Below are 13010 nucleotides of genomic sequence, written 5' to 3'. Positions count from 1 at the left end.
CCTGAAAATAGCAAACGTAAAAATAAATGCAGAAAACACTTCAGGAGCATCCTTCAGCGCGACCGGCTCCTCCGGGCACATTTTCTAAACTGAGTCTGATAGGAGGGGCATAGAGGGAGGAGCCAACCCACACTATCAAATTCTTAAAGTGCCAATGGCTCCTATTGGACCAGTCTATACCCCATGGTACTAAATGGACCCCAGTAACCTCCAGGATATAAGAAAAAACCAAATTAAAAAAAAAAAAAAATATATATATATATATATATATATATATATATATATAGTGGACAACAAAAGCAAGCGGCACTCTAAGTCTGTCTAAAAGTCAAGTGTATTTCACAGAAAGTGATCCGACGTTTCGGGGTCTAAGCGCCCCTTTGTCAAGGTGAACCTTGACAAAGGGGCGCTTAGACCCCGAAACGTCGGATCACTTTCTGTGAAATACACTTGACTTTTAGACAGACTTAGAGTGCCGCTTGCTTTTGTTGTCCACTATCCATCCTCACCTGAGATGGCACCTAAGCACTAAGTCTTGGAGGGGGAGTGCCGGTCCTCACAGCCTTCCTATATATATATATATATATATATATATATATATATATATATACATACATATACACATACATATGCACATACACACACGTATATACACACACATTATATAGATGTGCTGAATCTCAAATAAATTAAAACAAATAACTCGATATTGTTTATACGATTTGGGGAGATAAATTGCCAAAAATAAAAATGATATTGATAAGAAACTGTATTATTATTATTATTATTATTATTATTATTATTATATTATAGCCTGCAACCACAGTAGTAATGTTCTGTTGCCACAACAACCTGCAGCACAGATTGGTTAATTTACCTTTAGAATATTTCTCACTACACTTCTGATGACAAGCAATATCACATCTTGCTGCCGATTACATGCCAGCAGTGCCGTTTCTTGCGGCGGGCGCCCGCCGCGGCATTTCTTGAACACTTTAAAATCCATTCCCACCTCCTCCGTCCTCCCGAGTACCCAGCTCGGGGGGACGGAGTTTCGTGGAATTACGCGGTGCGTCGTGACGTCACGACGCAATCGCGTCATTCCACGAAACTCCGCCCCCCCGAGCTGGGTACTCGGGAGGACGGAAGAGGGGGAGCCAAGCCGGCGGCGGTGCGAAGAGGAGGGAGAGGCGGCGAAGAGCGGGAAGAACCGCTTCAACTGTAAGTCAGCCTCTCCCTCTCTCTCTCTCTCTACCCCCCCTCTGCCACCTGCCATCATGTATACAAAGGGGACACTTGCCTGCCATAATATGTTAAATAGAGACACTTGCCTGCCATAATGTGTTAAATGGAGACACTTGCCTGCCATAATGTGTTAAATGGGGACACCTGCCTGCGTACTGTGTAAAATGGGGACACCTGCCTGCGTACTGTGTAAAATGGGGACACCTGCCTGCGTACTGTGTAAAATGGGGACACTTGCCTGCCATAATGTGTTAAATGGGGACACCTGCCTGCGTACTGTGTAAAATGGGGACACCTGCCTGCGTACTGTGTAAAATGGGGACACTTGCCTTCCATAATGTGTTAAATGGGGACACCTGCCTGCGTACTGTGTAAAATGGGGACACCTGTCTGCGTACTGTGTAAAATGGGGACACCTGTCTGCGTACTGTGTAAAATGGGGACACCTGTCTGCGTACTGTGTAAAATGGGGACACCTGCCTGCGTATTGTGTAAAATGGGGACGCGTGCCTGCCATACTGTGTAAAATGGGTACACGTGTCTGCCGTACTGTGTAAAATGGGGACTCTTGCCTGCCATAATGTGTTAAATGGGGACACCTGCCTGCATACAGTGTTAAATGGGGACACCTGCCTGCGTACTGTGTAAAATGGGGACACCTGCCTACGTACTGTGTAAAATGGGGACACCTGCCTGCATACTGTGTAAAATGGGGACATTTGCCTGCCATAATGTGTTAAATGGGGACACCTGCCTGCGTACTGTGTAAAATGGGGACACCTGCCTGCGTACTGTGTAAAATGGGGGACACCTGTCTGCGTACTGTGTAAAATGGGGACACCTGTCTGCGTACTGTGTAAAATGGGGACACCTGCCTGCGTACTGTGTAAAATGGGGACGCGTGCCTGCCGTACTGTGTAAAATGGGGACACGTGTCTGCCGCAATGTGTAAAATGGGGACACTTTCCTGCCGCAATGTGTAAAATGGGGACACTTGCCTACCGTGCTGTGTAAAATGGGGACACTTGCCTGCCGTGCTGTGTAAAATGGGGTCGCGTGCCTGCTGTAATGTGTAAAATGAGGACTTTTTTTTTTTATCCTGTGGTGGCCGTGATGATGAGATCAGATGAGGCCACGCCCATCTTGACAAAACCACGCCCATTTTAAAGAGGTCACGCCCCCTTGCCGGGAGCATGCTTTTCCTCTTTATATCTAGGGGGGGAGCATTTTTTTTTATGTGAATGGGGGGGGACGCATTTTTAAATCTCGCACTGGGAGCCAAATTGGCTAGAAACGGCCCTGCATGCCAGTAATAGGTAAATAAAAGGTACATTTTACCTGAGCCGCACAGATTAATGGAACTCTGTTTTATATCCGTCTAATTACTGTGTTGCATTACTATGTCAAAATGTAAATTAGCTACGCTGAGGTGTCAATGAGAGCATGAAATCATTTAGAATAACTTGGTAAACAGCACTTCTGGAAGGAAACAGTCTAACAACTCCTGTAAATTTCCACAACAGATAAGTAGAACATGGACTATGATGTGCAATGACTTCACTTCAAACATTCCAAGACAATTGCTAAAGTTAGCTAAACAAGTTGACAGATACTTGAAATAATGTGAAAGGCCTGTATAATAATTCCTAAATTCACTGGTCCTAAAGCAGTGTTATTTATTTCTATAAGCTGGCCAGGGGTCGTTCATCTGGTTGCAGGTTGTACACTGCACCCATTATAGATACGCCAATGCAGCTGGCTGAAGCTATTTAGTAAGCTATCCTGTGGGAGCATCCACGTGTATGCCAGAGGCCTTGTTCATAGCTGTATGTTAATGTGAGCTGCTACTCTTTTAAGTCTCACTTTGTACTTTTATTTGCATGCGTGTTCACACTGCGCATCTTTTATTGAGCTGTATTAGACCCCTTTCACACCGCACAAATAACCCAGTATCGACGCCGGCATATTGAGCAAAACCTGACTGAAACAGGTTTTGCTGCTGAAAAACATCCCCACAGCATGATGCTGCCACCACCATGTGTCACTGTGGGGATGGTGTTCTTGGGGTGATGGGATGTGTTGGGTTTGCACAAGACATAGCGTTTTCCTTGGTGGCCGAAAAGTTCAATTTTAGTCTCACCTTACCAGAACACCTTCCTCCATACATTTGGGGAGTCGTCCACATGCCTTTTGGCAAACTCAAAACATGCATTCTTATTTTTAACACTAAGTAATGTTTTTTTTCTGCCCACTCTTCCATAAAGCCCAGCTCTATGGAGTGTACGGCTTATTGTGGTCCCATCATAGGTGTGCGCAGGGGGGGTTCCTGGTGCGCACAGGCACCCCCTAATGTCTGGCACCCTGATCTCACATGCCTGATGTAGCGATCGCCGAGCAAGCTGATTACTGTCCCCTCTGCGCTGCACCCTGTCAGGACTGTATTACTGACCTGACGCCTGGGTTAATCAAGGGTGCCACTGCCACTGGCTTTCAAACTCCCAGCTCCACCTCCATGTACAAAAACAGTATGATGTGATGTGATTACCCGCCACACCCGCCACATGCCCACCTCTCTCCTTCTATGCCATGCCAATGCCAGCCACTGATGAGGATCAGCATGCAGCCAGTGTTCCTCTTAGGAAGACAAATTCAATACTGGCAGGCGGTCGGCAGCAACATTGACACATCACTCGTTTTTCCAGCAGCAGCAGTACTAGTCTGCGACTGTCAGTGTCAGTGAGTGGCTGACTTGTAAGTAAGCTGCTGCAGCTTGTAGAGGAAAGAGAGGGGGAGCCAGACCAGGCTGAGGAGGAGCAGTGTAATTGCAGTGAGTGCCATCAGGGGTGTTTGTTTGGTGCACACCACAACATCTGACAATGTATCTGCTTTATTAGGATTGGTACAAGGGTGGACATTTTATATTGTGTTGACCGTCAATAGATGGTGCTAGACATGCCCAAAAGGCGGTGCTAGACACACCCCTCCGACGGTGCACCCCCTAATAAAATGTGCTGCGCACGCCTATGGGTCCCATGCACAGATACACCAGTCTCTTCTGTAGAACTCTGCAGCTCCTTCAGGGTTACCTTTGGTCCCTGTGCTGCCTCTCTGATTAATGCCCTCCTTGCACGGTCTGTGAGTTTTGGTGGCTGGCCCTCTCTTGGCAGGTTTATTGTGGTACCATGTTCTTTCCATTTGAAGATGATGGATTTGATGGTGCTCCGGGGGGCTCATCAAAGATTTCGATTTATTTTTTTAAAACCCAACCCTGACTTGTACTTCTTAACAACTTTGCCCCTGACTTGTTTGGAGAGCTCCTTGGTCTTCATGATGTGATGCCTCTTCCTTAGTGGTGTTGCAGCCTCTGGGGCCTTCAGAAAATGTGTGTTTATACTGACAGATCATGTGATTGCACACAGGTGGACTTCATTTCACTAATTATGTGACTTCTGAAGGTAATTGGTTGCACCAGAACTTTTGAGGGGCTTTATAGCAAAGGGGTTGTATACATATTCACACGCCAATTTTCTAATTTTTATTTATAAAAATTATTTTTTATATAAATTTTTCTCATTTCACTTCACCAACTTAGACTATTTTGTGCAGATCCATCACATAAAATTCAGATAAAAAAAAAATTGTAATGTAACAAAATAGGTAAAAAGCCAAGGGGGGTGAATACTTTAGCAAGGCACTACAGGTATGATAGTCGAGGACTAGCAGAAGAAAAAGGTAGATAGGATCTTCCACAGAGTGCTTATGAATGTAGAAAGAGCCATAGTCGCAAAGTGTCTCAGTCTACAAGGCGGGTGATAACAGGCATTGTACACTCTTGAGTGATGTGACAGACCAAGATTAATTGTGTTATATTCTTTCTTTCCTTCACATTACTACTTGTTATCCTTCCGAGGATCAATTAATGTAGGAACAGCGTGACAATAAAAGTTGCCGGAGTTAAGCAATGGCTCCAGCTGATTATTAAATTAGCCCTGAGAGACACATTCTGTAGATAACATATTGGCAGTATGAGCTACAAGCCTTCTGCAGGACGCTGCTGGTGAAATAATTATCAGCCGATGCTCCCCTGCTATGACCGGCCAAGTTAGAGTCACTGGCTCTTGAAGTGATGAAGATGAGAAAATAGTCATGTGCCCTTTCATTCTCAGCACTAGTTTTTAGGCAGTAAAGTGCAAAATTAAACACAAAGTGAAACTGGGCTTACAGCTGAAGGTCTTCACACCTCTTTAGCAGCAGCCGCAACATATCAATTTTTGGGCAGACGGCTAATGGATGAAGTAGGAACATGTATTATCAGAAGCCAGTCCAGATTTTCCAGATGAGAAAATGTGAAAAACACTATTTAAGCCTCGCCATTATCTTTTATTAATGAATACATTCAAATTATAACCTGTTACAATTATACCCAAACTCATAGGGAGCAATCTGCAGGGTTTAGCTAGGTAAAGAACCTTGCATACTTTGCACCCAATTTTGGATTACCGCAGGTATGCGCGCTCCTGATACCCACTTTATCCAATTTAGGGGTCTACTCAATGCATGTCTGATCCTCTCCGACAGTGCAGTATTCAATTAGTGGGCATTTCCAACAGGTTTTGCCCGTTTCCGACTATGCTGATCCAACTTTTTTTGAAGACTGATCAGCATGGTCGAAAACGGGCCAAAAAACTGTTGGAATTGGCCGCTAATTTGACAAAACACGTGGATCCGCGGGTAAATCAGACGATCCACGTGTTTTCCGACTAGTTGGAAAAACAGCAGCTCCACTGAATAGGTCGAATCCTTATTCGACCTAAAAAAGTCGGAAAATGCTGTCTTTCCGACTTGACGGCAATTCCGACAATTGAAAAGACCCCTTAAAAAAAAATGGTCACAGGGTTTTCAGCACTGAAAACCCAGCAGCGCGAAAAATTCATATATAAATAAGATACTCAACTACCCAATGCTCTCCGCGGCTCGCAGTGTTCTCCCCTCTATCTTTTCACTGGGGAGGAGCTGCTGGGAGATGTAGTTCTCCTAACGGCCAGCTCCTGGGAGGGGTAACACTGCACGGAGGGGGGGGGGGGGGGTCACGCACACACTCACACAACAGTACATGCTCACCGCTGCTGCAGAAGACAGAGATCCCGACGATAGAGGAGAAGACACAGCTATGGAAGGTGTGTAATTAAAGACTAATTAAGCTAATTTTCCTAAAAATAACGAGTTTAGTAAAAATGAGACTTGCTCTGGAGGTACGAGAAAAAAAAAAAAAAAAAGGAGTCCTCTAAATGAATTGGAAAACCCTGCACCTGCTATAATTAGTAATATGAGGTACCATTATGTGCTAGAGATTTTTTTTTTCTTGCTTTAACCTAAATATAAATATAATAATAATACCTAATGGTTTAATGTGGTAGAAAAAAAAAATTCTGATTTATTTCCCAGGACTTCTACACTGGGATGTCTGATGCCTGGCACACAAGCCATTGCAACAATGTATTGGGAACCAGTAATCCATGTGTCATGAGTTACAATTCATAAAGCTGCATTATAAAATGGATATTCTGTACCTCAGGTTGGTCATTGATGTTCAGGATGAGCGCCCATAAGTCAGCCCGGAGCGCTGTAGGACAGCCCTGCCGTACATACTGTTGAGCAGCTGCACTTTCATGTTCTGCTAAAACTGGAAGAAAACAAACAGATATTGTACATTATGGAGACACTAAAAAGAGATTATAATGATGAATGCCTACAATGGCCTGTCGTAACTTGCCCAGTTAGGCTTTTGTTCCAATTACTCCTGACTGCACTGACTAAGATGGTCAGTGATTTGATCGCTGCTAAATCTGCACAACACTACTCACTTCTCATTCTCATGGACCGTTCTGATGACTTACTGTACCTTTCATACACACACTTCCATTCCAAACTGCCCTGTCCTAAGGGGGAGAATTCAATATGCCGGCTGTCGGGCTCAGCATACCAGCGCCGGGATCCCAACAGCTATTCTCCCTCTTGGGGGGGTCCACGACACCCCTCGAGGGAGAATAAATAGCGTGGCGCGCCACCGCGCCAGCAGCGTGGCGAGCGCAGTGAGCCCGCAAGGGGCTCTTTTGCGCTCTCCCTGCTGCTGGCATGCTGGCGCCGGGATCCCAACAGCCAGCATAACATAGTAGACCCTGTCCTAAGCACTGCCTCTCCACTTTCTTTATCAGCTGTAGTGCCAACAGGCTAGGCCCTAGGCCCTCACATGTTCTCTATCTACAGCACTTTTAAACAATCCTTCCTCTCCGGAGTTCTCACCATCTGTATTGGCCTGTGTCACTGAATGTCTTTCTGCCATTTCATTTCGGATTTTATTTTTAGCAACTGAAATTCAATCATTCAAGAACAGAGCTAATAATTTCTCCACAAATCAACAGAAGGCATCTGACACAACATTAAACCCTACCTAGGGAGGCCAATCTTGGGATCAGGATCCCGGAATTTTGGCCTAAAAATGCCAGGATGTAAATCCCGGGATCTGCAGGATTTAACTACACATGCAGAGTTTAGTTTTTTTTTGCCAGGCAGCGCTGAGCACTGGCAGCATTTGGCTCACACACTACGAGGCTGTGTGCGGCGTGACGTCAAAAAGGGTCACGCTGCACAGCCACATGTCAGCCATGGAGGAGCACTGAAGTGCAGAGTGGTGGCTGTTTGGTGCAGGTGTCACTTTCACACTTAGCAGCTCAGCAGACGCCTGCCCTGCAGCCAGAGCAGAGAAGAGTTGAAGGACTCATCGCCGCTGCTGGGAGTCAGGACTTGGGACTAGCTGGGACTGGAGTGATGGGATGACAGGATAGCACTGGTGGTACCTGTTGTCCCGCTGCTTACCTGTGTGTGCTGTTCTCTTTGGAGTGGACTCTCCAGACTGGACGATGCAGGAGGAGGGGGAGTCAATGTGGGCCCTGGGCTAGGCTGGGCATGAAATATACGTTATGGTAAGAACTTACCGTTGATAACGGTATTTCTCCTAAGTCCACAGGTTCCACAGGAAACCAATGGGATATAATGGAGCGACAGCAGATTGGCACCAAATGATCAAAAGTTTTCTGGCCTCCCAGGATGCAACGGGCCCGTCCATATATCCCACCCACTGGCTCAGGCAAATCAGTTGTATTCCAAAACACAAGGCAGGAGCATCATGTAGAGCCCTAATCCGGCGAGAAGAACACACCAGCACACCCTCCCATACAAGAAGGAAAAGGTTAGTGAGAAGGATCCTCAAATCAGGTGCGTCAGGGTGGGATCCCTGTGGAACCTGTGGACTTAGGAGAAATACCGTTATCAACGGTAAGTTCCTACCATAACTTATATTTCTCCGGCAGGGTCCACAGGTTATCCACAAAATAACAATGGGATTTCCCAAAGCAATTTAGTGGTGGGGACGCTCCTGATTGGACAGGAGAACCTTACGCCCGAATTCAGCGTCATGAGAGGCAAAAGTATCCAAGGCATAATGTCTAATGAATGTGTTAATGGAAGACCATGTGACTGCCTTACATATCTGTTCTGCTGAAGCACCATGTTGTGCTGCCCATGAAGGACCTACCTTACGAGTAGAGTGAGCAGAGAGCATTAGCCGGAACAGGGAGATCCGCTTGAGAATATGCTTCTGAAATTGTCATTCGAAGCCATCTTGCTAGCGTCTGCTTAGTAGCAGGCCATCCTCTCTTGTGAAATTCGTAGAGAACGAAGAGAGAATCTCTTTCTGATGGCACTGGTACGATCCACGTAGATCCTTAATGCCCGGACTACGTCCAGTGACGCATCTCCCGCAGAAAATGCCAATACCTGAAAAGCCGGGACTACAATTTCTTCATTAAGGTGGAATTTAGACACCACCTTCGGAAGATACCCAGACCTAGTTCTGAGAACTGCTTTATCTGGATAAAAATTCAGAAATAGGGAACGACATGACAGCGCTCCTAAATCTGATACACTTCTAGCTGATGCCATAGTCAGTAGAAAGAGTACTTTTGCTGTCAACCATTTAAGATCCACCTTGTTAAGTGGTTCAAATGGGGCAACTTGAAGGGCTTTCAGGACTAACTTTAAGTCCCACGGTACTGCAGGCGGAACAAAAGGAGGTTGAATGTGCAGCATTCCCTGGAAAAAAGTAAGCACATCCTGTAAGTTGGCAATTTTCTTTTGGAACCATACAGTCAATGCCGATACCTGCACTCTCAAGGAAGCAACCTTCAAACCCTTATCCATTCCTGCCTGAAGGAATGCTAGGACCCTGGAAACTCTAAAAGATTTCGGGTCCATACATCCTTCACTGCACCAATGAATAGAGGCTTGCCATATTCGGTGATAAATACGCGCTGAGGAGGGTTTCCTTGCTCTGAGCATTGTTTGAATTACCTGTTTAGAGAATCCTCTTGACTTTAGGATAGAGGTTTCAAGAGCCACGCCGTCAAAGACAGTCGATCCAGATGTCTGTGATAACAAGGACCCTGCATCAGTAGATCTGGACGTTGAGGGAGCAGAAGTGGAGCATCCATCGACATTCTCTGCAGATCTGTGTACCAATGCCTTCTGGGCCAAGCCGGTGCTATTAGAATCATGGCACCCTTTGCTTGCTTTATTTTCCTCACCACCCTGGGTAACAGGGTGATTGGCGGAAACAGATAAGCCAGATGAAAGTCCCATTTCACCGACAAGGTGTACACAAAGATTGCTCCGGGATCCTTTGTTCTTGACCCGTATGCGGGCACTTTGTTGTTCACCTGGACGCCATGAGATCTATCTCTGGCAACCCCCACTTGTCTACTAGAGTCTGGAAGATCTCCGGGTGTAGAGCCCATTCGCTTGCCTGAATGGCGTGTCGACTGAGAACATCGGCTTCCCAGTTTAGGACTCCCAGAACAAACACTGCAGACAAGGCTGGAAGATGGGAGTTCTGCCCACTTTAATATGTGACTTACCTCCTTCATTACTTTTTGGCTGCGAGTTCCTCCCTGATGGTTGAGGTACGCTACTGCCATTGCATTGTCCGAGCGGATCTGGACTGGTTTTCCCCGAAGAATGTCCTTTGCCTGAATAAGTGCCATGTATATGGCCCGAAGTTCTAACAGGTTTATTGGCAGGCAACTTTCTTCTCTGGTCCATTGTCCTTGGAACCATAATTTTCCGGACACTGCTCCCCAGCCCTGAAGACTGGCATCTGTTGTCAGAATCTCCCAATCTGATATCCAAAGGGTCTCCCTTTGTCTAGATGGGATGTCTGTAGCGACCAGGCTAATGACTTTCTTACCTTTACTGAAAGTACCATAGTCTGTTTCTTTATTGTCTGATGTACTCCATTCCATCTGGCCAGAATCAGACGCTGCAGAGGCCTCGAGTGGAACTGTGCATACTCCACCATGTCAAATGTTGACACCATCAACCCCATCACTCGCATTGCTGCGTGAATGGATATTCTCTGATTGTGTAACAAGTCCTGAATCTTTGACTGTACCCTGGATATCTTGTCCCGAGGTAAAAAAACTTTCTGCAGACCTGAATCCAGTACAGCCCCCAAGTGAGTCATCCGTTGTGACGGCACCAGAGATGATTTTGCCCAATTTATGAGCCACCTATCCCTCTGCAGACATGTTATTGTTTGTTGGAGATGGCACAGGAGCAATTCCTGTGATTGTGCCAAGATTAAGAGGTCGTCGAGGTATGCTGGAGGATAGCGAACCTGAGATAACACTGATGGGACAGTGCTATAGGAACATGTAGGTAAGCATCCTGAATATCCAGGGATACCGTATAATCCCTTGGCTCCATGGCCAGAACTATGGAGCGCAACGTCTCCATGTGGTACCCAAATATATCTGTTTAGCATTTTGAGATTGAGAATGGGCCGAAGTGACCCATTTGGCTTCTGAACCAAAAATAGGTTGGAGTAAAAACCCTGTCCCCGTTGTGTAGAGGGTACTGGATCGACTACTCCTGACTGAAGCAATTTCTGAACTGCTTCTTGCAAAGCCCTGGCCTTCGTCTCTACCAGAGATGGGCTGGTGCAGAAGAACCTTCGAGGAGGATGCTTCTTGAAGGGAAAAACATAGCCTAGAGATACCGCCTCTTGCACCCAGGCATCTGTTGTAAACTGCCGCCAGATCTGTGCAAACTGAAGCAGTCGACCCCTTACCCTGGGGTCCCCCAGGAGGAGGCCCGCACCCTCAGGCTGATGGTTTATCTTCTGGTTTGGAAGCTGGCCCTCTGGTAGCCCAATACTTTTTTGGCTTACCAAACTTACCCTTGAGACAGAAAGGGACGGAAAACCGAATCCCTAGGTTTGGTGTTATATGTGGTAGGAAACTTGACCTTCTTGGAGTCTGCTTCTGACTACAGAATATCTGTCAATTCTTTACCAAACAGAATATTTCCCGCAAAAGGCAAAGATTCCAAAACCTTCTTAGATTCTGAATCAGCTTTCCACGTATGTAATCAAACTGCCCTGCGAGCAGCTACTGTTGAGGCTGATGCCCTAGAAGCAATAGTACCCATATCTAATGCAGCTTCTTCCAAAAATACTGCAGCCTGTTTAATATAGGCTATATAGGATTTTTGCTCTCTAAAAGCTGATGACAAATCACCTTCCAATGCATCAGCCCAGGCAGCAACTGCCTTTGCCATCCAAGCTGAAGCCATGGCCGGCCTTATGACTGCTCCAGACAGGGAAACTATGGTTTTTAGAAAACCATCCACTCCCCTATCCATGCGTATCTACTTTAGGAGCCACTTCCCTTTTTAAACAGTTCCTGGTTGGAAAAGGATAATTGGAATCCCATTTTTTTGGGAATTCTATATTTTTTATTGGGTGTTGCCTGAGCCTCTTCCATGATTTCCGTCAGCTGGTCTCACCCTGGAAACTCAGTCTTAACTGTTTTGGGACATTTAAACACAGGTGCCTTGGTTTTTAACACCGGCTCTGCTGAATCTTCTAAGGATAGAATGGCCTTCATTGCTCTAAACATTTCAGCTATATCTACTGAACTGAGACCTTCTTCTTCCTCCTTCGTAGAAGTAGAGAAAACTGAGCTTTCATCTTCCGATGAATCGTCATGTATAACCTGTGAAGGTAAAGATCTACTTACCATCGGTTTATCAGCTTGTTTCATTTGAGAAGCTGCTGGGGGAAATGATATACCGTAGGTAGGGAGCTGCATGTATGGGTAACCCATTCCTGGTACCGAAGCTGTAGGAATTATCCGTTCAGTTATACTAGACAGATAATACTGTTTTGAAAGACAAACATGATATGAGCGTTGCTGTAAGTGTACCTTCATCACCTTTGCCGCTCTTCGGCGTGATAAATAATCAGCACTTTCACAGTGTACTACACAATTTGTGACTGAACTCACTTTAATTTTCTAAAGTGATATCAATCTGACCCTACCCATTGTCAAAGTCAAAAATATTACATAGAGAGAACATACAAACCACACACACATTTAAGTCGCTATACTTGCAAATATGCGCAGCGAGCACAGCAATATATGGAAACACACGCATTTGCTCGGACATGGCACGGAGATGGATTCGGCGCTTGTTTCATACAGTACATGGTTATAATAATGTCAAGCACCAGACATCATGGAGGTTTAGAATTGGCTGATGAATTGATGTCATGAATATGTATTATCTGAACAGAACCAGGTGCGCCCATCATGTTTGGTATTGAAGCAAGCAGAATGATGTGTGGGTTAGTTTGATGCTGGTTGTGAAGT

General features: G+C 45.6%; 1 protein-coding gene across 4 annotated transcripts in view; it reads right to left on the bottom strand.

Annotated features, from left to right (window-relative positions):
* Positions 1-13010, bottom strand: part of TBC1D19 (TBC1 domain family member 19) — a 503848-nt gene that overhangs the window by 189968 nt on the left and 300870 nt on the right. For all 4 annotated transcript variants that reach the window (XM_063922181.1, XM_063922190.1, XM_063922171.1 and 1 more), the window contains one exon: positions 6816-6928. In XM_063922181.1, the coding sequence (XP_063778251.1) occupies positions 6816-6928 (113 nt within the window). The remainder of the gene's footprint in view (positions 1-6815; positions 6929-13010) is intronic.

Source organism: Pseudophryne corroboree, chromosome 1 (assembly GCF_028390025.1).
Source record: "Pseudophryne corroboree isolate aPseCor3 chromosome 1, aPseCor3.hap2, whole genome shotgun sequence".
Lineage (NCBI taxonomy): Eukaryota > Metazoa > Chordata > Amphibia > Anura > Myobatrachidae > Pseudophryne > Pseudophryne corroboree.
This window is presented reverse-complemented; position numbering and strand designations above follow the sequence as displayed.